Source organism: Erpetoichthys calabaricus, chromosome 4, assembly GCF_900747795.2.
Source record: "Erpetoichthys calabaricus chromosome 4, fErpCal1.3, whole genome shotgun sequence".
NCBI classification, from domain to species: Eukaryota; Metazoa; Chordata; class Cladistia; order Polypteriformes; family Polypteridae; genus Erpetoichthys; species Erpetoichthys calabaricus.
Window position 1 is genome coordinate 28,127,642 of NC_041397.2, and position 27,748 is coordinate 28,155,389.

General features: G+C 35.1%; 1 protein-coding gene across 5 annotated transcripts in view; it reads left to right on the top strand.

Moving 5' to 3' along the window:
* The window catches only part of supt20 (SPT20 homolog, SAGA complex component), a 109,406-nt gene extending 81,848 nt beyond the window's left edge, over positions 1-27,558 (top strand). Inside the window, exons 18-26 of one of the 5 annotated variants that reach the window (XM_051926740.1) lie at positions 3,615-3,767; positions 7,412-7,495; positions 8,485-8,800; positions 11,544-11,692; positions 14,571-14,626; positions 15,831-15,947; positions 16,715-16,808; positions 24,135-24,250; positions 27,283-27,558. In XM_051926740.1, the coding sequence (XP_051782700.1) occupies positions 3,615-3,767; positions 7,412-7,495; positions 8,485-8,800; positions 11,544-11,692; positions 14,571-14,626; positions 15,831-15,947; positions 16,715-16,808; positions 24,135-24,250; positions 27,283-27,420 (1,223 nt within the window). In that variant the 3' untranslated portion in view covers positions 27,421-27,558. Of the gene's footprint in view, positions 1-3,614; positions 3,768-7,411; positions 7,496-8,484; positions 8,801-11,543; positions 11,790-12,583; positions 13,164-14,570; positions 14,627-15,830; positions 15,948-16,714; positions 16,809-24,134; positions 24,251-27,282 lie in introns of those variants that run through there. The other 4 variants (XM_028799276.2, XM_028799277.2, XM_028799278.2 and 1 more) reach the window with 4 other exon arrangements.
* The last annotated feature ends 190 nt before the right edge of the window (positions 27,559-27,748 follow it).

Sequence of the window (27,748 nt, forward strand, 5' to 3'; positions counted from 1 at the left end):
TCATACCAGCACCTTCATCTAATCTTAATTATGTTTATTAAAGACTTGCATAGTACAGAGCATGAGTGCAGTTCTGTACATTTTATATATTTTTTGCATTTATTGTTTTTAGTGTAATATAATTTGTGTATAATGTGATGTCATATTGTGCGTTACTTTTGTCATATTCTCAACTATAATACCAAGACATATTTCTAGCCACTGTGTTGCCTGGCATTAAAGTTCACATTTAAAAGTGCAAAGTAACACTTTGTAATTTTGATTGTTCGTGCTCTTAGATTCTGAGCTGGAATTACACAACTTACCCAAGTATACTAAGTCAGTTGTGTTCATAAAATACCAAAACGCGCTACTGTTTTGCATCAAAAATTTGCCAATCGTTGACTGTGACTGTTTGTTTTTTAGCCTGATTTTGAGAGTCCTGGTTCCTCTCTTGCATCACCTCCTTTATGTTAGCTGTACAGTACTCACAACACTGACTACAGCCATTACTGTTATAGAAGACACTATTAATTTTTTTACTTAAAAAACAGAGAAGACATTTGTGATGAGTACATGTACACAAAATGAGGCCATGTTTATAAATGTGATCATGTTTTCTTTATTCCAAAGAAGGATGACTGATGGAAACTTGGTATATAATACAATGGTTCTTAAACTCAGTCCTGGGCACCCCATGTCACTGCAGGTTTTACAAAATGTAAATGTATTATGGTATTTGTTAAATCAAATTTATCTATAGGTACTGTTTAAATGCAGATCAAATCTTGATATACCCACAAATGTTAAAAAAAGAAAATTCATTGTGTATGTTGTACTTAATTTTTAACATGACTGTTGCTTTAAATGCTTAATTTTCTTTTGTTGTTTGCCTATTAATGTGGCTTCATTCTGTGTTATTTGCTCCCTTAATTATATCCTAAAAGTGAAAATTAATAATCAGCAGAATAGACAAGTGAGCAAATGACACTGAAGGCTGAAAGACTATGACTATATTAGTGTGAAATCCAGTAATGTGTTCATCAGTAAATAATAGCTTAAATAATCAGAACACCACAATGAAATCATGATGATGATAATAATTTTAAAAACAAAGTTAAAAAAAGAAACACTAAACTATCCCTGTTTAACATAAATACTTGTTACATTCTAATAAAAATGTACCAAACCGGGGAAATAACAGCTTACTTGCCACAATTAGGCTAAAAGCCCAATTAAAAACAAAAGTTGGTTGCAGCAAAAGCTTGCAGTGACATGGCATCACCAGGATTGAGTTGAGAATGTCTGGCATAATAAATATGTATAGGACATTTAACAATATATGTAAATATATTTAATTTTGAATCTTATCTGTTGTACATAATCTGTTAAAACAACGACTCCTTCAATAGGCACATTCTCTGTTAGGACTTTGTTTCCTATCAGCTTTATGATACTTCATTAAGGAAAACTGGTTTGGAGTCATTTGGTTACCATGTGTGTAAAGAAAAGTACTTCTGTATTATAATGTATTATAAAATTGTACTTCTATTTAAGTGCATTATCATGGTTTTTCTCATTCCTTTACAGAATGAGATTTAGAATTGCTGTGTGCCATTTCTTCAAGGCAGTGTTACACTTTTAATATACAAATGGAAGATTTTTTTTTCTTTTGCACTGTGTGATGTTGGTATTATTATAATGCTGTGTTATGTCTTTTGATTCTAAAAATAGAAGGACAGGTGTATTGTTTTGTATGTTTATTTTACAAAGTTAAAAAAGTGAATCAGTTCAATGCAGCATGATGGTTGTAAATCTTTATTTTTGTATTACAATTGTCTTGTTATATATTTTGTTTTTAAGTCACGTTATGCAAAATACTAGAATGTATTGTGAACCTCTGAGGTTTAATTTTGAGAAGATGCATACCATTTATCTTTATGAAAATATTAAATTGCTCTTTTTTGCAAAAAACTTTGCATTTTTATCAGCTTTATTGTACTGTCAGTTCTTTAAAATTTCTATTGTATTTTGTTTTGTTCCCTCCCTTTGCAAGTTAAGTGTTTGTAGTACATAAGACACACATTCGAAAGAAATACATTATTTGTAGCAAGTGCATTTTTAGTTATCGTTTTAATAAAAACATGCTTTTTACAGTTCCGATTGATATCTTTTGATGGTATAACTGAGCAGGTATTGTAAATGTGTTTAGCAAGAAAAATAAGATATCTTTCAAGTGATGGGTTGATGCTTTAGAAGTGCAAAGGATTAAAAAGGCAATCTTGGTAGTACCACCATTAAGTGCGTAGTATATTTTCATTTTTCTTCACTTAATCTGGTTATATTTGTCAATTGATCAACAATCAAAATCAGATCCATATTCCTTCCAAATCATGTACACGTCTTTGAAACATTTTAAGTCAAAAACGTTAACCAAAACAAGCGAGGTACTGAAATATGACCATTATACCAAACTAAAATAAGCTTTGAAATGTATGCTGTCTGGCATGATGGTGGTAGATGCTGATTATGTCTATTGTTTTGAAAAAAGAACAACACCCAAGATCATCAGTTGTCATCAGATATAGTGCTTCAAAGGTACCATAGGCATTGGAATGTTGGAGTCTGAGAAAATTCAACAGCTAGGTATTGTGCTTCTATTTGAACCTACACCAAGTCCTTACCCATTATATAAATAAAGTGTGTGGAATGAATAATGCACTGATGCTATCATCATGTTAGGCTGCAGTTAATACATGTTACTATGTCAAGTTATTTAAGTATTCAGTTTAAAGTAGGGTATTATTGTGTTACAATGGTTAGCTCTGCTGCCTCACATCTCCAGAATCCTTACTCCAAATCCTGGCTGAGACACTGTTTCTGTGAAGTGCCTGCATAACATTTTTAGTGGTACATCTGATTTCCTACCACATCCTGAGGACATTCATCGTAGGTGAACTGGTGACTCTGAGCTACATCCACAGACAGTTCCAGCTTTGCAACTGATTCTGTCTAGTATTGGCTCAGAGTCTGATAATTGGTGGAAGATTTGGGGACATCTTAATGCTGGGTTCTTTCTCAGTGGTAATTTAATCTTAGTATCCATTTCCTGGCATATTAGTAGATCTTTCCTGAAACAGAATGCATTGTGCTAGATACTTGATTCCTATAAGCAAAATAGACTAATTATCTAATTTAGGTTAACACATGGATGAAGGACCTTTTTTCAGTCTAAATGACAATTCAGTTTAGAAGTGATCTCTGCCAAAACATTCAGAGCCTTCACATTAATTAACATATTCCATTCCAAAATTGTATCTGAAAAGCTTATTTTGCATTAGCCACATGATACTTGAGATTTGTTATTTTCTGGATTTGATCAGCAGATTGAGATGGCTGTTTTAAAATATGTCAGTAAACAATTTTTATTTAGAATCAGCCAAACTTTCCAGTATATCTCCCTAGTTCTTGTTCATAAGAAGTATTTACTGGAAATACCTTTAAAAACATTATGTAGAGGCATTAAAAAGCAGTAATACTCAACATTAACTATTAGGTCTGTGAGTAAGGATTATATTCTTTTTGAAATGTGTTTTATTATATGGAAGTAATATAACTGTTTATGTATTTTTCAGCAAATGCTTATAGTTCCCAGCAGTCAGGTAGTCACCTGAAATCTCCAACTCCTCCTCCATCTAAGAGTCAGAGCCTCTCTCGTAAACACTCAGAACTGAATCAAGTAAACCTGCTTTCACCAGCTGCTCTTTCACCAGTGGGATCCTCACAGAGTGAGTTTTACCGTTACTTATTTTGAAAGTTTGACAGCAGCATAAAAATATCTCTTCTTACAGTATGTCACAGTTTTATTTATTCTTAAACTTTCTGTATTCATACAATTACTCAGAGGTGAAAAATACTGTATTTTAGTATTTACTCAAAACATATTCTGTCATGCATATGGTTATTTCTCCAGAGTGAAATAGGGCAACTGACAGACTGGAATTTTATTCCTTTTGCTACATCAGTTACAGTGAATAGTGTTTCTGTTCCTATGTTTGTTTTTATCTGTAGGTGTAAATGTACTTTTCTCAAATATGTAATAAATTCTCCACACTGTGTAGCAAGAATATTAAATGAGCTATTTTTTCCAGATATGATGTTTGGTGCCAGTTTCACTTACACTAGACCCCTTTTAATATTAAAGTTTTCTTCCTCCTATTTATTATTTTTTTATTCACTGGAAAATTAACTTTACCTGTACTTACCATGGAGACGTCTCCCTTCATTGATGCAGGTTCCAGTATCTGCAGAAATGTTGTAATCTAAGACTGTCTTTTTTTTTTTTTTTTGCAATTTAAACTAATTTTATTTCTATATAAATATTCCTTTTCTCCCAAATCCACTTAGCAGTGATAACAGAAATATAACCGTCATACAGTGATCTGGGGTTTCATTTATAAAACTTTCCATGGATTTGAGTGTAAAATTAGTGTTCAACAAAAATATAAAAATACATATGCCAAAAAATCTAATTTCTAAAATGTAGTGTATGCACATTTCTGTGCAATTTACCTGTATAAATGACAATGATCTTTATAGATGTGCGTATGTAAATGTAACTTGAACCCAGAAACAATATGAACTGTACTAATCAATCTTGTACATGTATCCAGTCATGATGCTGCAGGTATTTATTGGCTGGTAAAGCAGCCTCCCACATAAAATTTTGAGACACCACCACCTGCATCTGTGGTGTGCTCAGCATGGCATTGAAGTGAGGGGTCGAGGAAAGACATACGGTGCCAGCATTTGAGTGGGTAGCCACTGTCTCTTGGCACATGTAATGATATGATTGTGTTACAATGAATAGTATAGGCTTTATGAAAAACTGAGGGTCCAGCCAGTTATCTTACCAGCATGCCAGCCGCCATTTACCACCACATCTGCCAAAGGTACTTTGCCTCAAATTAAATGAATCATGAGTTGACCTAGGCTACCAAGCCACAACATTTGTCAGTCTCATCTTGGCATTACAGGTGACTTGTGTGTTAATGGAAAGTCTCTGCTTCTGGTTAACAAAAGCAGTTTCATTCTGTTTAGGCGCCCTTATTGTAGTGTGAGTGCAATCAGTTGCCACAATTATGTTAGGAAAACCAGGAAAATTGCAAATTATCTTTTTATGTTGGCAAAAAACATGTTTCATATTTGTACATCCACAACACCATACGAAAACTGAACTTAGCGACTCATCAGCCAGTTTATGTCTTGTAGCACAGTGAGCATGACAGAGTGAGGCCTGGATGAGATATCCCTCACCTGTCAGACAGTTGAGAAATAGTAGTAGGTAGCAGATATAAACTGACAAATAAGCAAAGTTCTTTGGTGCCTATAAACAAAATTATCCCTCTTAAAAGGGAACTAAAACAGACTCTCTCATATCGTTCACTTTTGAGGTTTAATATGTTTGTCACTTCAAAGCACATTCTAATAAAGTCTTGGTGATATTAATTACTTTACATGTAAGGTGTCATTTACTGTAGCTGGTCTGGCTTCCTTTTCCTCCTTGATCAGGGATGTTGGCATTTTCCAGTTTACTGAAACAGATGGGTCAGAGCTGCTGTAAATATATGCAAGTTCTCCTGTCATGTTTTCCTTTATAAATCCCTACTTTTACATGGAAAGCTGCATATGCACATTTCAGATTTCTTTTTGTATGTATGCTAAGTTTTATAAATCTGACCCCTGCAGTTTATAACTAACGTAGTGATCTGAGGTTATTTGTAATTAATGTAATTACATTACATTGTAATTGAATTAAGTTGTCAAGGAAGTAACAACAGATATGTATCAGATTGTTAATTTACTTTTATTAATTGCTTTTATTAATCAGTCATGCTTTACAAGAATTACACAATTCTGCTTCATTACAGGAATGAGTCGGACAGTGAAAATTATCTGATTTCTGATACAAAGTATTACAAAAAGCAAAATTTGAACAAGTGGCGGAGTGTATCAACCACTATAATAGCTCCTGGTTTTCTTACTCAAAATCCAGTTTCAACATTTAAGAAATAGATAGATTGAACTTGTCCTTGGGTGAAACTTGGCTTTTTACAGAAGCTTTTTTTTTAAATAATCAGAAACAAAAGGAAAAACAGTGGGAAGTATGGTACGTTTGTGTAAGAAGTTTAAGTTATTCAGCATTATCTCCCAATAACTATAAAGAATGAATACATTATTGTATTATTAATGCTTTTAGCACATGCTTTTTGGTATTTGTTACTTTTCTTATTTAAGAAATACTTATTTTGTTAGCTGTTTGCTTTGTTGTTTTAAATAGTTTTAAATTCAGTACAGGCTTCTCTGTCAATGATAGTATATTCAGCTTATTTCTCCTTTAAGTTCTGGTTCTCATATGAAGTGCCTGTTCTGGTAAGAATTTAAAGAAATTAGGAAAATGAAGTTGTTATACAGGTGCGAGCAAACATAAAATTAAACTTGATTGGTTATTTCTGTAGAGAAAAGCCAAGCAAAATGACACCTTTTATTGGCTAACTAGAAAGATTACAATATGCAAGCTTTCGAGGCAACTCAGGCCCCTTCTTCAGGCAAGATGTAATCCTTATTTCTGTAAGAAGAGAATGAAGGTAGAATGACTGAACATTTATTTAGTGAAGATAGGAATTCAGCACTAGGAAGAAACTTGTCTGTGTTAATATGTGGTTTGAAAGAAAGCCAGCAATATTAATGGTACTCTACAACCAAGTTTATGAAACACTGAGTGTGACAAATGAAATACCCATGTAATCAGCAATGTTGTTTTGTATATACTATAGTTGTTGTCTTGTATTACTACTCATTATACCCCAGCGTTTCTACAGGAGCACTTTCTGGGCCAGGAAAGCTTGAAGGAATTCAAAAGTAAAAAGAAAGTATTGCATATATGCATGCATGTATATATGTTATTTTCCATAAAAATGCATTCCTTCACAATTATGTTATATAAACCTACAAATAAATTATTGGATTCAATATGAAGCTGTCAAGAAAAAAAGGTGTTTTTATTTTATTCATATTTACCTCAATTTGCAATGAAAAGAGTATTGCATTCATATAAAAGATAAAATACATTTAAACAAATGCAGCATCCTGTTAGGATGTTTTCTCCAAGCAGAAATGTTGATTCATAAACTGTCATTATTTATAAGAGGCCAAATAATTTTTTACTGTCTTGCATCCCTAACTTCACTACTACCTAATTTACTTGTCAAGTTTGCAGCTATGATTTGGGTACGCAACTGGCACTTCCTGATTTTTCTTAATCTGAGAGTTACTCTCTCTGTACAGCTCACTATTCAATTTCTTACCTAGCATCAGCAGAATAATGAAATCATCCATACATCCATTTTCTATCCCCGCTTTTCCCATTCAGGGTCTCGGGGTGGTGGAGCGTATCCTGGCAACAATGTGCGCAAGGCAGGACTACACCACGGACGAGATGCAAGTCCGTCACAGGGTACATTAATTGCCTTACCCTTTCTGCAGGCACTAATTCAAGCACGGTTGATTTTCTGTTCTTGTGACTAACTTCTAAGAAAACTGATTTAATGCTTCTGTGTTGCTTCCAGCCAAAATGCAGAGAGCCCTTTTTGTGCAGGGTGGTTGGCTTCTGTTCATGGCATGTCATAAGATCACTATATCTTGTATCATCTTAATTATTGCCAAATGATAAGAGGGCAGGCTGCTTGCAATATTGATCAAGGCAAATATTATCACCGTGGATTTAAAAAAAAAAAAAATCTTTTCTGAACAATAAGCAGAAACTCTTGCTTTAAGTGTATGTTGCTTTTTTTCCCCTGTCAGTCTGTCCACATCAGACATGCTGTGGATCGTCTTTCCAGGTTTGCACTGTCGCATGCCATCTTACAGCCTTCTTACTTTTTTCATTTGAGATATCTGAATGGAAAAAAGTCCCAGAGGCTTTGCAGTGTGGGAACGGCTTTCATTATTTTGGTTTTGGGTTAACATTGGATAAATACAAAATGTGTAAATTGAAAATCATTTTGCAAGCTACATTTGGGTTACTTTAATTGTTTACAAAGCTTAAGTCTATCACTGAAAGGTATTTATTTGACCAATTAATTACACTATATTAGAATTTTTTTTTATGACTAGATGCCAGGATACTCATATCTCTAAAAGATAAAATGTGTAACACTATTATAGTTTTTCTAATATATTTAATGATTTTAGATAGATACACCTACAAATACATACAGTACATACAAAATAACTATTTTAATTATTTCTACCCTCCTCATTATAATATGTTACATGAGGAATATCATTTATAATGACTTAAGTACCCATAAAGCTGCTAGTAATTTTTAAGATAAATGATATACTAAATGACAAAGAAGTGACAAAAATACTTCACACCATATTACTTTGTCATTATTTTATTATAAAATTTGTTTTTATCCATGTTTTTTCTAATTTTTGCAGGATCTGGAACTCCCAAGCCATCTACTCCAACACCCACTAACACGCCATCATCTACTCCTCATCCTCCAGACATCCAAACGTCCACACCATCTATTACCCCATCGGCAACTCCCACACCACAGGACTCTTCAATGAACTCACAACCAGCCCTTTTGACATCTTTTGCCCAGCAGCAGATGGCACTGAGTCAGACTCTTCCAGTCATGACTATTCCCTTGGCTACCATGGGTACCTCAATCACCACAGGCACATCTACATCTCAGGTCATGACTAGTCCAGCTGGCCTAAACTTCATCAATGTTGTTGGATCTGTGTGGTAAGAATATATTTAAATTTTAAAAAAGCATATTTTTTATTAACTCTTTGTGTACTTCCAAACTTCCTTGCCAAAATTGTGCCAGTTTTGTTGATATTTCAGACATTTTCTTCTCCATATAGAATACAGTCATATGAAAAAGTTTGGGAACCCGTCTCAGCCTGCTTAATAATTTACTCTACTTTCAACAAAAAGATAACAGTGGTATGTCTTTCATTTCCTAGGAACATCTGAGTACTGGGTGGTTTCCGAACAAAGATTTTTAGTGAAGCAGTATTTAGTTGTATGAAATTAAATCAAATGTGAAAAACTGGCTGTGCAAAAATTTGGGTACCCTTGTAATTTTGCTGATTTGAATGCATGTAACTGCTCAATACTGATTACTTGCAACACCAAATACCAAAATAAAAGGTATTTAAAGTGGTCAGTTGCAAGTTGTACTTCCCTTTGACTCTCCTCTGAAGAGTGACAGCATGGGATCCTCAAAGCAACTCCCAAAAGATCTGAAAACAAAGATTGTTCAGTCTTATGGTTTAGGGGAAGGCTACATGAAGCTCAGAGGTTTAAACTGTCAGTTTCAACTGTAAGGAATGTAATCAGGAAATGGAAGGCCACAGGCACAGTTGCTGTTAAACCCAGCAGGTCTGGCAGGCCAAGAAAAATACAGGAGCGGCATATGCGCAGGATTGTGAGAATGGTTACAGACAACCCACAGATCACCTCCAAAGATCTGCAAGAACATCTTGCTGAAGATGGTGTATCTGTACATCATTCTACAATTCAGCGCAATTTGCACAAAACATCTGTATGGCATCTGTATGAGAAAGAAGCCCTTTCTGCACTCACGCCACAAACAGAGTCGCTTGTTGTATGCAAATGCTTATTTAGACAATCCAGATTCATTTTGGAACAAAGTACTTTGGACTGATGAGACAAAAATTGAGTTATTTGGTCATAACAAAAAGCACTTTGCATGGCGGAAGAACATCGCATTCCAAGAAAAACACCTGCTACCTACTGTCCAATTTGGTGGAGGTTCCATCATTCTGTGTGGCTAGTTCAGGGACTGGAGCCCTTGTTAAAGTCAAGGGTCGGATGAGTTCAATCCAACATCAACAAATTCTTCAGGATAATGTTCAAGCATCAGTCACAAAGTTGAAGTTACGCAGGGGTTAGATATTCCAAAACTCAAAATCTACAAAGGCATTCATGCAGAGGGAGAAGTACAGTGTTCTGGAATGGCCATCACAGTCCCTGACTTGTATATCATTGAAAATCTATGGGATGATTTGAAGCAGGCTGTCTATGCTTGGCAGCCGTCAAATTGAACTGAACTGGAGAGATTTTGTATGGAAGAATGGTCAACAATACCTCCATGCATTATCCAGACACTCATCAAAAGCTATAACAGGACAGCGTCTAGAGGCTGTTATATTTGCAAAAGGAGGCTCAACTAAGTATTGATGTAATATCTTTGTTGGGGTGCCCAAATTTATGCACCTGTCTAATTTTGTTATGATGCATATTGCATATTTTCTGTTAATCCAATAAACTTAATGTCATTGCTGAAATACTACTGTTTCCATAAGGCATGTCATATATTAAAAGGAAGTTGCTACTTTGAAAGCTCAGCCAATGATAAACAAAATCCAAAGAATTAAGAGGGGTTCCCAGACTTTTGCATATGACTGTATTTATTAATTAAAAAAAATGCATTTTAAGTTTACATTTTTACATTGTTAGCATTAGTTTTTAACTTAGTCTTTTAATAAAAAAGAGCAGTTAATATACATAACCTTGCAAGAATCAAATTAGCATTTATTCTAATGAGTAGAATTGTGTGTTTTGATAAGGGCAAGAACTTAGTGATCATTTGGCACAAGTTAGAAGAAAATTTTGTAAAAAATGCCGCTCCATTTCAAAATTATTTGAAGCATGCAGAAGGAATCCAGAGTACTTAGGAATTAATTAATGTGGACAAACAGCAATTATACAAATGGCACAGAAATTAGGTCCATGGACATTTATAAGTTGTGAGGCTACAGCACAATAACCACTACACCAGTTTAAAATGTGTTTTTTCTCAAATACTAATTTTTAAGAGACAGACATATGCATAGCAGAATAGTAGCCTATAAAAGTGTAGTCTAATTACAGTGATCATGTCAGTGTGTAACAGTCAGGTCTGATTTCATTAGTAACTAGTCAGAGAGCTATAAAAATAAAAGCACGATAGCTTTAAAAATAAAAATGACACATATACAGTGTATAACTGCTTGGTTAGAAATGATTTATTCATTTAAAGAAATAACTGCCTTTAATAAGAGATAAATATAAGTTAAACAATTTTTAAACACGAAAGTGGTGCTTTTTGAAAGTCCAAACAAAAACGGATACTATATGTTGAATCAAGGAAATTGTACATACATGTGGAAAAATTCTGAAGCATGTACTGTGTAAACCATTGGTTGTTTTTTTTTTTTTTTTTTTTAACTGTTTGCTTAGTTGATTGAACATGAATACAGTGTAAGAAGTCATAAATGCATTTACATTTCTTTACAAACTGTATTTTTACAGGTCTGAACTACTGCCAAAATATTTGCTCAGGTTTTCACCATGTTTCAGTAGTCAGCTGCTGCCCACAAGATATATGCAGTCTGATATGTGGGGGAAAATAAAAGAAAGCAAAATTACAAGAAATATTTATTTGTTTAATTGTCTTTGACTTTATCTGTGTTTGTAGTGCACCCCAAATGATGAGTGGATCTAATCCCATGTTGGGCTGCAACCCTGGAACTATCACCTCTACAGGGATTAATCTCAGTGGGATTTTGCCACCTGGAGGACTTGTGCCTGGTGCATTACCAACTATGCAGTCTGGAGCACAATCAGGTTAATGTTGTTTGCATTTTATGAGCTTTTCTTTTTAAATCTGTTGCATTACAGTTTTCTGCTACCTTTTGCCTCTTTTACTGAAGAAACTGTAAATGTTTTCTTCTATGAAATGTCACCAAAAAAGTTTATTACAGTTTCCATATGTGAAAAATAATAAGTAGACAGTGTACAAAATGCTTGGGCAAAATTAGAGCACTTCATACTATTTCTTTTATAAATAAGTACATGTCTTAACATTTTGCAGCTTGTTAGTGCTGTTACGTGCATCTGAATGTTTTACACATTACATAATTGAATATGCTGTATATTGCAATGGACTGTGTACTGTCCCCTTCCCATCTTAAATATTGTACAGAGCTTTAAAAGGGTAAGTTCAGTATTTTTGAAGTCCGTTATTTTTCACTGTTATAGCATAATTAATTTGCTCCAGCAACTAGTGAATCTAAATAAATACTCCACCCAGAAATTACATATTTATTTATAATGTGATACTTACTTATGTAGTTTGTAGTGGTGGCCAAGAAAAATGTAAGCTCATGTTTTCATGCAGACTGGAGATAAAAATGTTTAATAGAAGCTAACAGTTACCAGTGCTGTACACCTACATTGAAGACAGGACTTGACCAATGAGTGAGAGGAGGATTTTTAATTATAAATCTCAATCCCATGCTTTAGTTTCCTGTTTATGATGTGTGCTGATTATTCCAGAAGTATATACTGAATTTAACAATATTTTAACAAAAAAAAAAATGCATTTCGCAAATTTATGCATCTGACTTAATAGATGACATGTGGATTGTGCACCATGGGTAATGTGAGATATGTTTTTTTTATTATTATTACATTTTTTTCATGGACATTTTTTTTACCGTGTTTGCCATTGTACAGAGTTGGTCAACCATGGCTTCTGTTATATCAGTAATATATTTCTGTATGAAAACTTGAGATAAATATTTTTTTTTCCCCCCTCAGCCATCACTACAAATTACATGGGGAAAGTAATATATAAAAGTATCATTTTTGGCTGGAGTATTCCTTTAAATGTAACAGTTATTTCTGAATTTAAAAGGTGTCTTCAGGCAGCTTACAGTAGCGGTCTGTGATACAGCAGACGAAACATGCAACAAAAGCCATAACACTTACTGAATGCATAATCTTTGAAGCGATTTTAATTTGAGAAAACATACATTCCACATTACTGAGGTATTCTTATGAAAACAAAACAAAGTATATTATTTTTAATTACAGATTCTATGCACTATCCTACTGGAAGGGAGAATACATGTTCTCTGCTCTGTGGGTATAGTTCTTATGTAAATAATAACCAGTATAATGGAAGTTAATGATGCGCCCTGGAAGCACTGAGGTTGAATATAACAAATAAAAGCTCATATCTGTAGCTGTTTAGTACAGTATTTCCATTGAGCTGACATTTTTCAAATATTTGCATAATGGAGATGCAAAATAATATTAGGAGAGAAAAAGGCAATGGTTACACTATAACAGATATGCCTATGGGATGTGGGAGGAAAACTGGAGAACCCAGGTAAATCCCAACACAAACAGTGGCGAATGTGTGAAGTCTACACAGTCTCTTGAAGGAGGAGTGGGAAATAAGCAAAAGTATCTATTTTCTAGCATTTTGATAATGACGACCATTTTTACTTTAGGAAATGAAATAGACACTGCAGCGTCATATTTTATTGAAAAGAGGATTAAAATAAAGTATTGTAGTATTATATAAATGAAAGCAGCTAACCGATATCATCAAAAATAAAACATAAAATCAAGAAACCATACAAGATGGGGAGACAGGGTTGTGTTAGTTTTTAGGATATGTTTAGGTATTATAAATCACTGGTTTTGGACGATTGCACATTTTGTATATGTGTATGGTATGATTCATCTAATGAAGATACAGTATGTACTGAATATGCAAAGTGATAACGTTATGAGGAGCTAATTGTAAATTCCACAGTACCAGAATAACACTTACAAGAGTTCAGCCAACAAAGCAGTACTAACAGAGTACAGAACCCAATTTACCATTGGGGTATTTTCACACTAGTTTTAAATGTTGCATTTGTACTAACACACTACTGATTTTACTCAGTAGTTTAAATCCCTCCTTAATGACCTCAACCGGTACCATGTCTTTTGTGATGTAACTGGTGACAGTGTTGGTTGTGTCTTGTCACCGGTTCCTTTTCTTGTTGTAGGGATACTTTTCTGGCTGTTGCTGCTCGAGCAAGTTTTTGTTTGGTCGGTTAAGGGTTTAGGGTTTTACACAGGGTGAGATAACTCAAGAAGCCATTTGTATTCTTTGTGATGGTTTAAGATAATGAAACAATTTGATTGTTAAACTAGTTTTAACTCCCACTCACATTTTAAAAATCATTGTTTCTTGTTAATACATTTTTTCTAAACCAGCATATTTTCAGGAAAGGGAATGAGAGCCGTGTCGAGCGATGATATCTACAGTTGTGGTTTCGGAGCTTGAGGACATTTCTGTATCTTCATCTAAGCTTATGCCACTCATACTGTTTTTCTTCTTTTTTGTAGCTTTTTTTCTGTGTTGGGGGTTTCTGTGTTGGGGGGTTTGGGTGGGGGTTGTGTATCTGTCAGTCATATACCTGACACCAGATTATTGAAGTAAATGTGAGTAATAGTTATTAGTGACTGCTTTTTTTTAAAAAAAAAAATGTTTCCTTTTCCAATCAGTCTGACAAAGGGAATTTTCTTAAGCAGCTATTTTCATATTCAGCTATAGTTTTGTTGCTCAAACTATTATGATACAGTTGTTACTGTTGATATTAAATTGATTAGGTTGTTAGATACTGTACATTGCACTTTTTATGTACGTTTTAATAACCAGGTGTTCCTTTTGGTTTGAAAAATGCCTCAGGTCTTCGGCCCCTAAATCTACTTCAGGTAAGATTTTATTTAACATTCTGATGCATTAAATAAGTTGAATTTAACTGTTTTTTGAGGAAATCTATATCTCAAAAATAATGCCCTGTCACAGTGTGAAGTATTTTCTTATTGGGTACTGAACCATGTTGTATGTATGTGTATGGGTCTGTATGTAAAGAACACTTATGAAAGCCACTCACTGGGTGTAACATATAACATAGGAGCTTAAAGCATCAAAATAATATACTTGTTGACCCAAGATTATCACAGATTAAGATAATTAAAGTGTTCCTTTGTTTTATTATACATGAAGATTTTTTTTACTAAACTTTTTTCACATTTATGGTTTTTTAAAACTATAATTCTTGCACAATAAGGAGAGATCTCAAACTCTTAAAAGAAGGCAAAAGGAAAAATCTCCACTCATCATCTTTTTGTTCTCTGGCTTCTGGGACAAGCTTAACTTCATCCTAAATGAGCACTTCTACAACTGAGGATTGTCCCTAACAGAATATTTCAAGAAATTTTTTGATTGTCTGACTTTTTGTTTTCTTATATAAAACTTGATTATACATTTAGAGTTACTCAGGTATATGCAGTTTAGCAAAGCTGTTCACTAATACTGTAACACATTAATCTACATCGGTCCATTTACTTGTCTGTCTCTTGGTTTCATTAGTATTTTTAATTTTTTTGTAAACTGCCTTTAATGTCTAGTCATACTAACCCTAAACAGAAAGATCTCAATGCATCCATTATCTATCACATGTAATATCATAACTCACTTTCTATTAATTCTTCTTGCCTTTCTACTTTTTGTTTAATGCTGTAGTATTACCACTTTGTGTGATAAGAATTGTAAATAAACAAGAGTGATACAATATCTGTCAGCTAGAGGCTGAAGTATAGTGGGGTTGTGGTAACCTTCAACATAATAAAAGCATGTGGTTTTGGGATAACCTTCTTTGTATGCTCTGAATTAAGTACTGCACTGCTTGCTTTTATTACTGAGACCTTATTGTGCGATCACAGCAAATTCCTCAGACAGCCGAGCAACACATACAACACACTAATTTAAAATGTGTTATTTAATTATGTGTTTACTAAGGATGTGGCATGTGTAATTAACAGCCTATAATATTATCTTGCCTCCTCCTTTCTCTAGGTTTACACAAACTGATTTTTTCCTTTGAGGTCAAACCGTTTTTCTTTTCTCTGGCAGATACCTGGAGGACCTCTCATCTTCAACTCTCTACAGCAGCAGCAGCTTTCACAGTTCTCTCCACAGCAGTCATCAACGCAGTCTGCCACATCAAGCCCTCAGCAACAAAGCGATCAGGTGTGACTTCATATTTATATTTTACCTTTTCTAATCCATGTCATAGCAGTTCTGCATTGCTGTAATTGTCTTTAATTTCCCTAGTCAAATGTCCCATAAAATGGATTGTTAAAGACTTCTGCATTTTAGCATATCTGCCTTAAGGCATAATATAGGAATATACTCTTGCAAAACAGTCATGTTGTATTTCCTGATTATTCCCCATACCGCATTAGTCTCCATTGTAAAGTGTCAGTGAGGGAAGATATTTTTTCAAATTTATAGAAAACGCTTAACTTTTGAACAGTATTTCACATGGCAAATGTACATATACCACATTTATGAATAAATAAGATATCTTAAAGGATATCTTAAATATTGTCAAGAGTCATTTTAACAATCCATGTAAAACACATTTCAGATGTCTGTTAGGGAACAAGATAACATTTTGAGATATCTTTAATTATTTTTGAAGATATTTTAAAATACATTTTCAAGTTATGTTAAAGTGCATTTTGAAATACTGTCTCTCTTAATGTTAATTCAGCTTACCTTTGCCAATTCCATATTAATCACTGGAGTACATTCTCATGCAAATGAGCTATTAACATAATGACATGAGTACTTTATTCACACTTAAGAGTTTGTGTTTTATGTGCTTCTTACATCTAAATAACAATATTTCTGTTTCTATAATCTTTTTGTACTTGCATTTTGAAATGTATTGTTTTAATGCCCAATAATGTCTGCATACTTACCATATCCTGATTGGCTGTTGAACTCATCAGACATCTGATCAAGGTCCTTCTAGCCAGGATCAAACCCTGAGTGGCCAGCAGACTGCTGTAATAAACCTTGGAGGATTTATGTCACCACATTCAGGTAAGGAAATTGAGAGTTGTCATATTGAGTTGACCAGAAATGGTCCACTTTCTAAAAATTACTTGTATATGTAAATAGGCTTTTAATACTCACAATACACACTTTATAATTGATTTTGTCAGCACCACAATGTTATGTTTTTGATTTTAGATGCAAGAAAATATTTAGCAAATGTGCATGTTAATTCCCACTGTCATTTCTCCCCATTATGGATGTGAAAAAGTCATGAAGTACTAAGTAGTTGAAGTTTTCCATATAAGGAGCATCACTGATAAAGACACGACTTGAAAATAGCATTATACTGCTGTTTGAGGTGTCTTCATTAAGAGTGAGCAGAAACGTTTCCATTAATCACTTCACCACTGTGGCTGCAGTCTGGTCCGGTTTTGAGGTCTCTTTTTACAGAGTTTGTTGCAATTATCTTGATTAAATGGTTTTAAAAATATATTTTAACTTATTTATAATGTTATATAATTTGTGGGGTGGGGAGTTCTAAAACTAGATCAAAGTTTGATGCATCATCACATAATCAAATATTACTGATAAGACAATTTTCTAGATTTAAATCCGTTTAGATGAGTTTAATCAAAATGAAATTTCAAATTTTATTACAACAAAATCACCTTGTTTCCTTTTTATTATCCCTTAAACTTTTGTCTCTTTTTTGTAACAAAAAGGAATATATACATTATAGCAGGGGTCGGCAACCTTTTGCTAACTGTGTGCCAACTTAAGGTTTCAAATTATTCAGAGTGCCAATATCACATATTTTATACAAGTCGAGGTCAATATGCTTATTTTACCATATATTTTATTTTTATATTTTAATTAATTAATATATAGTGATATTCAATAATATGTAAAGTTGTAAACAACATTAAAAGAAATAGAGTTTCTTGAAAGATTTTTAAAAAAACTTTTTTATTATTAATGGGAGCCTTGCCCTTGCATGGTCTTGGCCAGTTGCTCAATATCGACAACATACTTTGTCACTTTGAGTTTGACACAATTTTCTGAATGTTCAGGCGTTAAGTGACTACGCTGTGGATTTAGCACTGCTTTCATGTGAGAGAAAATTTGCTCACAGGAATAGGTTGATCCAAAAGCTGAAAGAAGAGCAAAAGCAATTTTCTTCAAACAGATGTAATAATTCGGAAGGGATGTCCAACAGCTGAGAATAGCTGCAGACTTTTCTAGATTTTCATTTTCCAGAGACTTCCGTAGTTCAACAAATTTTGATGTCCATAATTCTGAAGATCTGAAGTCAATCTGTTGCATTTCAAAGTCATCAATATCCATCCAACTAAATAGTTCCAACTGGGTAGTTTCCAAATCAATTATATCAGGGTTAATGAGATACGAAAATAAGGATCCATGAATGTGAAAGTCTTTACTTCGTTTATCAAATTCTGCTTTGAGTGCTTCAATGTACTCTTGAAGCTCATCTACATTTACTTCAAATTGATTTGAGAGATTCTTCACATTCGGGAAGTACTTGAATGCTTTGATGTTGATATCACGGGTAAAAATGTCTAGTTTCATTGTAAATGCTTTCCAATAGCTGAAAAGATCAAGTACTGTTTGTCCCTGTCCTTGTAATTTCAGATTAAGTTCATTTAAATGTGTGCTTATGTCAGTCAGAAACATCAACTTTAACACCCAGTTGTCATCATTCAGTTCAGGAAAATGTTTCTTTTTTTCCATTAAGAAACACCTCACAGGTGGCGCAGTGGTAGTGCTGCTGCTTTGCAGTAAGGAGACTGTGGAAGATTGTGGGTTCGCTTCTCGGTTCCTCCCTGTGTGGATAGCGCTTTGAGTACTGAGAAAAGCGCTATGTAAATGTAATGAATTATTAATGAATTATTACCTTAATACCTCCAAGACAACTGACAAATCTATTTAAAACTTTGCCTCGACTAAGCCAGCGAACATTGCTGTGTAGCAGAAGATCTCCATATTCACACTCAATTTCTTGTAAAAGAAACTTGAACTGCCTGTGAACCAGTGAAGAATGAGAAATTATAAAGTTGACTATTTCAACAACAGTTGTCATCACAGAGACCAAATTCAGAGATTAGGTCTTTACACATAGGCTCTCCTGGTGTATAATACAATGAAAATTCAAAAGTTTGCGGCCAACATGATTTTCAAGAAGTTTTACAAATCCTTTCTTCTTGCCAACCATTGCAGCAGCACCATCGGTTGTCACACAGAATAACTTGTTTAAGTCTATGTCATGTTTAGCAAAATAACTAATAAATGCAGTCAAAATGTCTTCTGCTTTGGTTGTGTCATGAAGTGGTAATAAGCAACACAACTCTTCATAAATGTGATTATTTTCAGGATATCTTGCAACCAAGGCTAAGCGAGACAAATCGTTTAAATCAGTGCTTTCGTCAAGCGCAACACTAAATACTTGAGATTGTTTTAATCCAGATATTTGTTTAGTTGTTACATTTTCAGCTAAATCAGTTATGCGCCTCTCAACCGATCTTGCAGAAATTGGTATTTCTCTAATACGCGTGAATATAATCTCCTTATTTGGTAAATCACCGAATAAAATTTCAGCACTGCTTAAAAAAGTTTCTTTGATGTATTCTCCGTCTGTAAACGGTTTCCCTTTCAAAGCAATACATTCAGCTATTTTATAACTACATTCAGTAGCTTTAATCTTCATTCCAACTGCTTTGCTCAAAATACTAGTTTGTTTTTCGAAACCAGAAATAGCTTTTTTGATAGCTTCACTTTTCTCTTCTGAGGTTTTAAACTTAGACTGGTGTTTTATTTGAAAGTGTCTTTGTACACTAGATGTGCGACACACAACACTTTCACGACAGAAAGCACACACAGCACGATCTTTTTGTCCAACAAATCCATATTCTTTTGTCCAATTTTCTTGAAATGGTCGATGATCAAGTTTCCTTTTCTTTCCTTTAAACGCAGAATTATAGATCTACATACGTGCATATGAGAGGAAAACCGTCAGTAAACTGTCAGCTATAACTAGTCATAATGACACTACAATGCCGATCGCTGTACACAGCTTGTTTAGAAGCGTGGGCCTTAATTATATTGACGTTTTTTCTAAGTAGATCTAGGAACTAATAAAAATATAACCATCTCAGTTTTTTTATACAATGGATATATTTAGATTAATCAATATGAACCATATATATTATTCAACTACCGGCATCCGGCCTTTGTAGATCTAGATCTGCATATTTGCAGCACGTGACCGGAAAGTCGTAACCAATGTTCATATTAGAAAACATTTATAAAATGCAAAAACCAACGTTGTTCTATAGTGGGTATCGTTAAAATATCACCTGAAAAATTATATCTGTGCTTGTATACAACGAAATCCAGATATACACACAACAGGTTTTAAAGCAAATGCGCCACAATTTTTTATGTTATAGAATTTTGATCTCGCTAGTTGGCGTTACTGTCGTTAGTTTCTGAGATTTCGCATATAGACTGTTCCCCTGACCTACTTAGACTGCTGTTACAACAAGTCTGGATAAGTCTGTGGCTGGCACCCTGCTACGCCCAAGTGCCGAAATGAACGAGGAAACCCCGCTAATCGATTTATAATCAACTTTATACAGGAAACGTGAAGAGTCTGCGTGCCATTTGAAATTGCTTGCCGTGCCAAGTGTGGCACGCGTGCCATAGGTTGCCGACCCCTGCATTATAGTACCAGTCAAAAGTTTGAACAAACTCAATTTTTCATGTTTTTGATAGAAATTATCTTTTTGTATTAAGGTAAGTTGATTTAAAGATACAGTGAAGACATTACTAATGTTTCTAATGGCTATTACTGCTTGAAATGACTGATTTTTTATTTATTAATCACATATAAATGCAAACCCCATTTCCAGCAGTCTTTCCTTCAGTGTCCTAATGGTTAACTCCCTTAGCTTGTCCTTGAATCAGTTATTTTAAATGCTAATTGGTTATTAGAGAAACCTTGGTTATTGCATTAGCACCATTGAAACCTATTATGTTGTTCCCTTCAGTTGCAAGGTACTGACATTCCTAAAATTCCGTTCTGGGTCGAGAAATGGCCAAAATTAAACACGTCAGTCATTGTTTTTTTATTATTATTTAATTATTTTGAGTGAACGTTATTCAATGTGAAGGATTGCCAATAAACTGAAAATTTCATACAAAGGTGTCTATTACTGTCTTGAGAGAAAAGGACTAACTAGATCTAAACTGGCTAGAAAAAGAAGGGGAAGGTCCACATGCACTGAATAAGAGGAAAAACACATGATAGTGTAGCTTGAGAAACAAATGCCTTACAGGTCTTCAGTTGGCTTCTTTCTTAGATATGCACCAAATACCAGTGTCATCTACAAAAGAGAAAAGATGACTCCGGGAGACTGAACATGAACATTTGTCAGTTTTAGTATGGCTTGTTCTTTAAAAATCTGCCTCTAAGGCCAGCATCTCTATAGCACAGGAGTGAGCAACATCAGTCCTGGGGGGCCAAAGGGTGCTGGTTTTTGTTCCAACCCAGTTGCTTAATTAGAAGTCAGTCTTTGCCAATAACAAATTCTTTGATTTCATGTCTTGTTACTGTTGTAACTCTGCATTGTCAGGTCATTTTTATATATTGCAGATTCTTTTTTTCCTTTCTAAGATTATCATCCAAAAGATTTGAAGCCTCGAATGGATGAGTAACTCTCAGCCCTTCAAATTCTTCTGTTCAGTTTCCTCCTTAATATTTATGATTAAACTAGGTAGTTCACAATGAATACATACAGGTGTACTTGGAAACAGGTTAGTTGGAGAACTTCTGGTTCCTTTGTCATTTGAATCTTATTGCCAATAACGAGCAATTAAAAACAGTGAATGTAGTTGTTTAAGACTAAAAGACGTAATTAAGGGTGGGAAATCTTAACAAGTGAGACAACTAAAATGAGGTAGAAAAATGTTGCTTGAGCAAAAAGAGCCTCAATAGCAATAATTAACTTCTCATTAAGAAATTGGGTTGGAACCAAAACCTGCAGCCACTGTGGCCTTCCGAGACCAACAATGCTCACCCCTGCTGTAGCAGAAGACACTGGTGTTTAGTGTGTATTTTATGAAGACACCTACTGAGGACATGTACAATGTTTGTTTCTCGAACTATAGACTTTGATATCCTTATTCTGTTACGCAGTTGTTCATCTGGGCCTTCCCCTTCTTTTTCTGTCATGGTGAAAATCTAGTTTGCCCTCTTTGCTCAAGGCAATGAAAGAAACTTTCATACAAAATCTTCAGTTTTTTGGCAGTCTGTTTCATGGAACAACCTTCATTCTGCAAAAAGCAATACACTGACATGCTTCTTGAGAAAGCTGTTTCGTTTTGCCCATTTCTGAACCCTGAACTAAACTTTAGGAATGGCAGTACCTTGAAGCCCAAGTGAACAGAATATATTACAGATCAGTAATGTCAAGCAGGAATAGCCATTAGCAATACTAGTAATATCTTGGCTGTATTTTTAAATACATTTAATGGTATCTTAAAACATAAGAACTTGACAAATTTGACAAATGAGAGAAGTCCATGCAGTCCAACAAGCTTGTTTATTTAGCTAATAGCTAAGCTGTTCCAGTATCTCATCTGCTCCAGCTGCATACCTCAATAGTTTGTTTGAGATTCCCATTTCTATCAGTTTCTGTTAAACACATGAAAATCTCCGGGTATGTCTGGTAGTGCATACTATTCTGCTATTAAGTTAATTAAGTAGACTTTGTACATCTGCTTTAATGCACAAAAATGAAAAGTCTTGCTTATTTGGCTGACCTCTTTATCCAAGGTGACGTAGAACATTTGTCAAGGAACAATTAGTAACATTCTTCTTGTTTTTCCATTTGGAGCGCAGGCAGGTGAAGTTGCTTGCTTGTGGTCACACAGTTTATGTAGTGAGATCTGAGCTCACAACCTCAGGGTTTGAAGTCACACAGCTAGTCAGGAGTTCACTAACTCTTTCAGTGCGGATGTTGACTTTTGTCAAAAGGAGGGGTGGTAAGGCTGTAAATTATTAGCCCGCCATTATGTTTTAGTTGGACTGTCTTTGCTAAAGGAAAGTTAGCTTCATTGGTTTGACCGAGGTTCCCTGCACTCACACGAGTAGCGAGGAGCAAACAGCAGCAAAAATGGCATCGACATCTGGCAAGAGATCACGGCGAATGCGTAAAGCAGAATACTCTGGATGACGTTTTGTATATTATCGCTGAATTGGACTCTAACTTGTCAGACTCCCATTTTGATACAAGTGGTTGAAAACGAATGTGAGGTACCAGCATCAGCTGATCGTTGTGGTGAACAACTTCATGTATCTGACACAACTTCGGCAGTGTTTGTGTGGGAGGACCACAACTTACAATGTCAAAAGGTACAAACCAGATTGCGATGCACTGTGTCCACGACCGCCGCTGCCACCCCCTCCCCACAAAGACAGCCACAGCACACAACAACAGACATTTTATGTTGATTTCTGTGTGAAACCATTGCTTTGTATGCTTTTCAGAAAACTGTGTTTTTTGGGAAAAAAATATTTAGCACTCAAAGAATTCAATTTATCTAAACAAATTATTGCATTTAACCAATGCAGTTTCGTGTGGCCAATGAATATATACCATGATTGTGAATAAGTAACTGACTTGAAAAATAAATTTATTCCTTAATTTCACTAAATATTAAAAGTAACACCTAACTTCTCTCTGATATATCACAACAAAAATATGTTTACTGAAAGTTTTTTTTTTTTTTCGGTACTTTGATTTCTGAAATTTGGAATTAGAAATGGACACCACTGATTTGGTTTATGAAGAATTTGAAGGCCTTGTATAGGGAGACAAGTTCTTCTTTCCAAACAGCTGCTTGCTGTAATCGTAAGTGATGTGGTATACAGACAGCAGTAACAATAGTTATATCCAGAATTGATTTTGAAAAAAGACCAGTCAAGTATAACTTAAGTTTCTCATCAGTGGAATTATTTTGAACATCGAAAATTAATCAAGCATAGATAATAGTGTGGGGTTTGTAATTGAAATAATTTGAATTGTATAAGGGCACCTTTCATTTTTTTTTTTTCTTCCCACTTGGTACTTCATGGCTTCACAGATGTCTTTACTAACCTGTTAGCTTTTCAATGAACTTTCGTGTTTGTAGCGTTTGATTTTGAACTAATCGGTCAATTCCTCCTCCTTCTTCTCTCCTTTTCGACTACACTCTGTCCTTGTGGGTTTTTGCTGCCCTACCCCACATCCCTTTGCTTTGCCATTTCCCCATGCCCGCCCCTCAATTTCCCTTTTTGCCCACCTTCCCTCGTAGTGCTGTCTCAGCTGGGCTCTGCCATGAACAGATCTGGGCACAGCCTGTCACAGCAGAGGCTCCAGTTCTCCTCTGCCTTGCAACAGCAGCAGCAGCAGCAGCAGCAACAGATACAAGTAATCCAGCAACTTCGCTCTGATTTCATCAAATAAATTCTAGGCTCCAAACAAAGATGCAGCCACTCTGTCACACAAATTGATAGCCAAACCCCAAAAAAAAAAATATGAGCATGCCAAATTGCCTTGGATCATAAAATTTTGACCAGATGTGGGAAACAAAATTAAACTAGTGCTAGATTTGGCTGTGATTTTTAAGCAGTTGGCCATGAAGACAGCAACAAAAATTTGGAGCACTGAATTTTTGTTTAAATATTCCGTCCAAGTCATACCATTCTTTTTTTTGTTTGTCTTATTCGCATTCAAGGAGTGCTCGTGGCACATGTGGGACGTTAGAACAGATCATTCCAAATTCTTGATTTGATTCAGTGTGTAATGGCATACACTCAAGACGTTGCATCAGTCAGATTTTAGTGTTGAGACCGCAAAATTACCACAAATGGCATTTTCACACCCAATTTATTATAGACAGACACAAATTCAAAAGTGGAGAAGTCAAAGGTTGTTGCTAGCCTCTTTAAAATCTACAGTGCTGTGAAAAACTATTTGCCCCCTCTTCCCAATTCCCTCTGTTTTTGCTTATTCAATAAAAGTTGTTTCTGATTTTTAGAGAAATGTAGTGAAATACAAAAGACAACAAGAGTAAACACTTCACACATTTTTTAAAATATTTGATTTAGTGAAGGAAAAATGTTCACCAACAGCAATATCACCCATGTGAAAAAGTAATCAGTCACTCAGTCAACAAATGATCCAAATTAAATAACAAGTTAAATTACAATACACAGCTTGATTGTTGCCAGCCCTTTTAAATCAAATCAGTTAAACATCACTTAAGCTCCTTAGCTTTGTTTACTCCTGAGAAAACAAGCCGAAAACAATTTATTTTTTCCCAAACAAGAAAACTTGTTGTGTAACAGAAACATGTAAATATCAAAATGTCAACATAAATACAGTAGGAAAGGTATGTTGAGTGTCCACTGCTGTACTAATGCAGATTTACTCCACATCCTTTGTGTGACCAGTTTTGAGAAATTCACCAGCATTCACAACCTGATGTCACAGTCGGTACAGCAGAATCACATTTCTTTGTGTACATTTCTTACAGTATTTATTTTGCATGCACATGACATCAGGAATGTCAGTGCTTGATCTGCATGATGGACATGCCCTTTGTGTTGCTGTAGGTTACCACAGCACAAGGTTTAGTACCTTTTTTTTTTGGCCTGTCCACTTGATTGCAGTCATTTTGCCTTTTTTGCCACAAACTGCATTAGGAAAATGAAGTTACCAGGTATATTGCGGCAGCTCGGTCGCACAAAACTGGATGCAATCGTTTTCACTATTGATGTCCACGTCTATCATACTGTCATCACTATTACTTGATTCATCAATGGTCCAGTTTGAGTTTATTCTAAAACTGTCCTTGCAGGTTCTCATTTACATGCCATTGAATGTTTTTGGTTGAAGGCTCTGCCCCACTTATGAATATTGATGGGCAAAACACATTCATGATTTTTTTGCGGTATTATGCTATTATATCCACTAGATGGCAACAGAATGCTGTCCTGAGAGTTATTCAGGCTTCACACTGTAAATTGGATCATGACAACTTAACAACAGAGACATTAGGGGTTAACCGTTTTTACACTGACTTCAAAGCCTGAGAGAAATATGGGGTTAACGCCAAGGAGATTTCATAGAACCTTTCCAGCAATGTGAAGTTGACTAAAAGGTCCATGAGAGCCATCATCTCCAAATGGAGAAAACTAAGAAGACTGGTAAATCTTCCCAGAAGTGACCAGCCAAGCAAAATTACTCCCAAGAGTGCATAGAAAACCCATCCCAGAAGTCATAGAAGAACCCCAACAAACATCTACAGACCAGCAGGCCTCTCTCAGCTCAGTTAATGCCCGCATTCATGATTCCACCATTAGAAAGACAGTGGGCAAAAATGGTGTCCAAGGGAGAGTTATAAGGAAAAAAAACCACTGCTGAACAAGAAGAGCATAAAGGCTTGTCTAACATTTGCCAAAAAACAACTTTTGGGATAATGTTCTGTAGATTGACAAGTCAGAAGTGGAACTTTTTGGAAGACATGGGTCCCATTATGTCAGGGGCAAAGCTAACGCAGCTCTCACGTGCAGTGGAAAAACCTAGTAAACTGCCTTTCCCCTCAAACGACGACAACCCCCCCCAAATTGAGTTACTAGGTCTTTCCTGATGTCATAAGGTAGAGGTAATGGTCAAATATGTGTTCATTCCGGTCAAAGCACGATAGAAGCTGGTGCTGGTGTACGCAGCATTTTACATATGGCAGGACAAAAACCTAGCAACTTCACTAACCAAGAAGATATGACATACTAGGTTTTTCCTTAGTTGGTGAGAGCTTTCCATAATAAGAACATAATGCCCACCATGCACCATCATTAAAAACTGTGCATTGTGTTTACTCAGGTTGTCTTTTGAATTATACGGAATTCATCTGGAGATGAAAAACAACTGAGCGTTATGAGAATAAGCAAAAATAAAGGACCCCAAGAAGGAGGAAATGCTTTTTCATGGCATTGTGTGTGTAGTTCTATTTAAAGAAATGCCTTGAACCCTTTGGTTCGTATGTAGTTTGGCCTGTTTTCTTTAAACATCACGTTAGTATAAAATTTCTTTTTGTACCACCATTAAACAAATTCATCAGTAGCATGAAGTTGCTGACTTGCTATCCTCTCTGCATCCATATGTGTTAAGGGCAAAGAAAAGACGTCTCTGCCTCGCTATGCTCCTGATGATCAGTAGTGAAGTTGCAGCTTTAGGTCTGAAATGCCCTTTGCGGATGGACTCTGTGCCACTGGTGCTGCTTGACTGTATTTCATTGTGCGGCCGAGAGTGATGTTGTGTGTGTGTGTATGTGTGTGTGTGTGTACATGTGCGTGTGTACACCTCTCTTAAATTTATTATGCCAGTTTTTTCTCTGCACTTCTCTTATTTGGACATATAAAATAACATTCTTTTTTTTGTTTTTCTCTTTCTTTTAGTTGCGATACTTACAACACCAAATGCATCAGCAAATGGCTATGGCGGCAGCAGTGGCCCAGGCAGCTCAAATCCGTCATCATTCAAACAACCAACTAAAAAGTAAAAGAAAACGTGGCACACAAAACTCAAACACTTAACTTTCTATGTGGGCAGCAACATAAAAAAAAATCTTTCCTTCTCTTCCCCCTAAAGTACAAAATTATAGATTGTTGGAAAATAATGTCTATGTGATATTTTTATAAAATAGAGCATTTCCATTTTTTGTCCCCTTTTTTTAACAAAAAAAAAAAGTGCAATTACGTAATGAAAACTACGAAGCAGAGAAGCATGCTTAGTGGTATGCAGTCGTCCACTCTGTTGTCCTGAAGATTAAAGCTTTATATTGCAGATAACTCCATTATTTCCTTTTTTTTATTTTATCAGACTGCACTGAGAGAAATCTGCCTAATGAGTTGAGACAGCTGC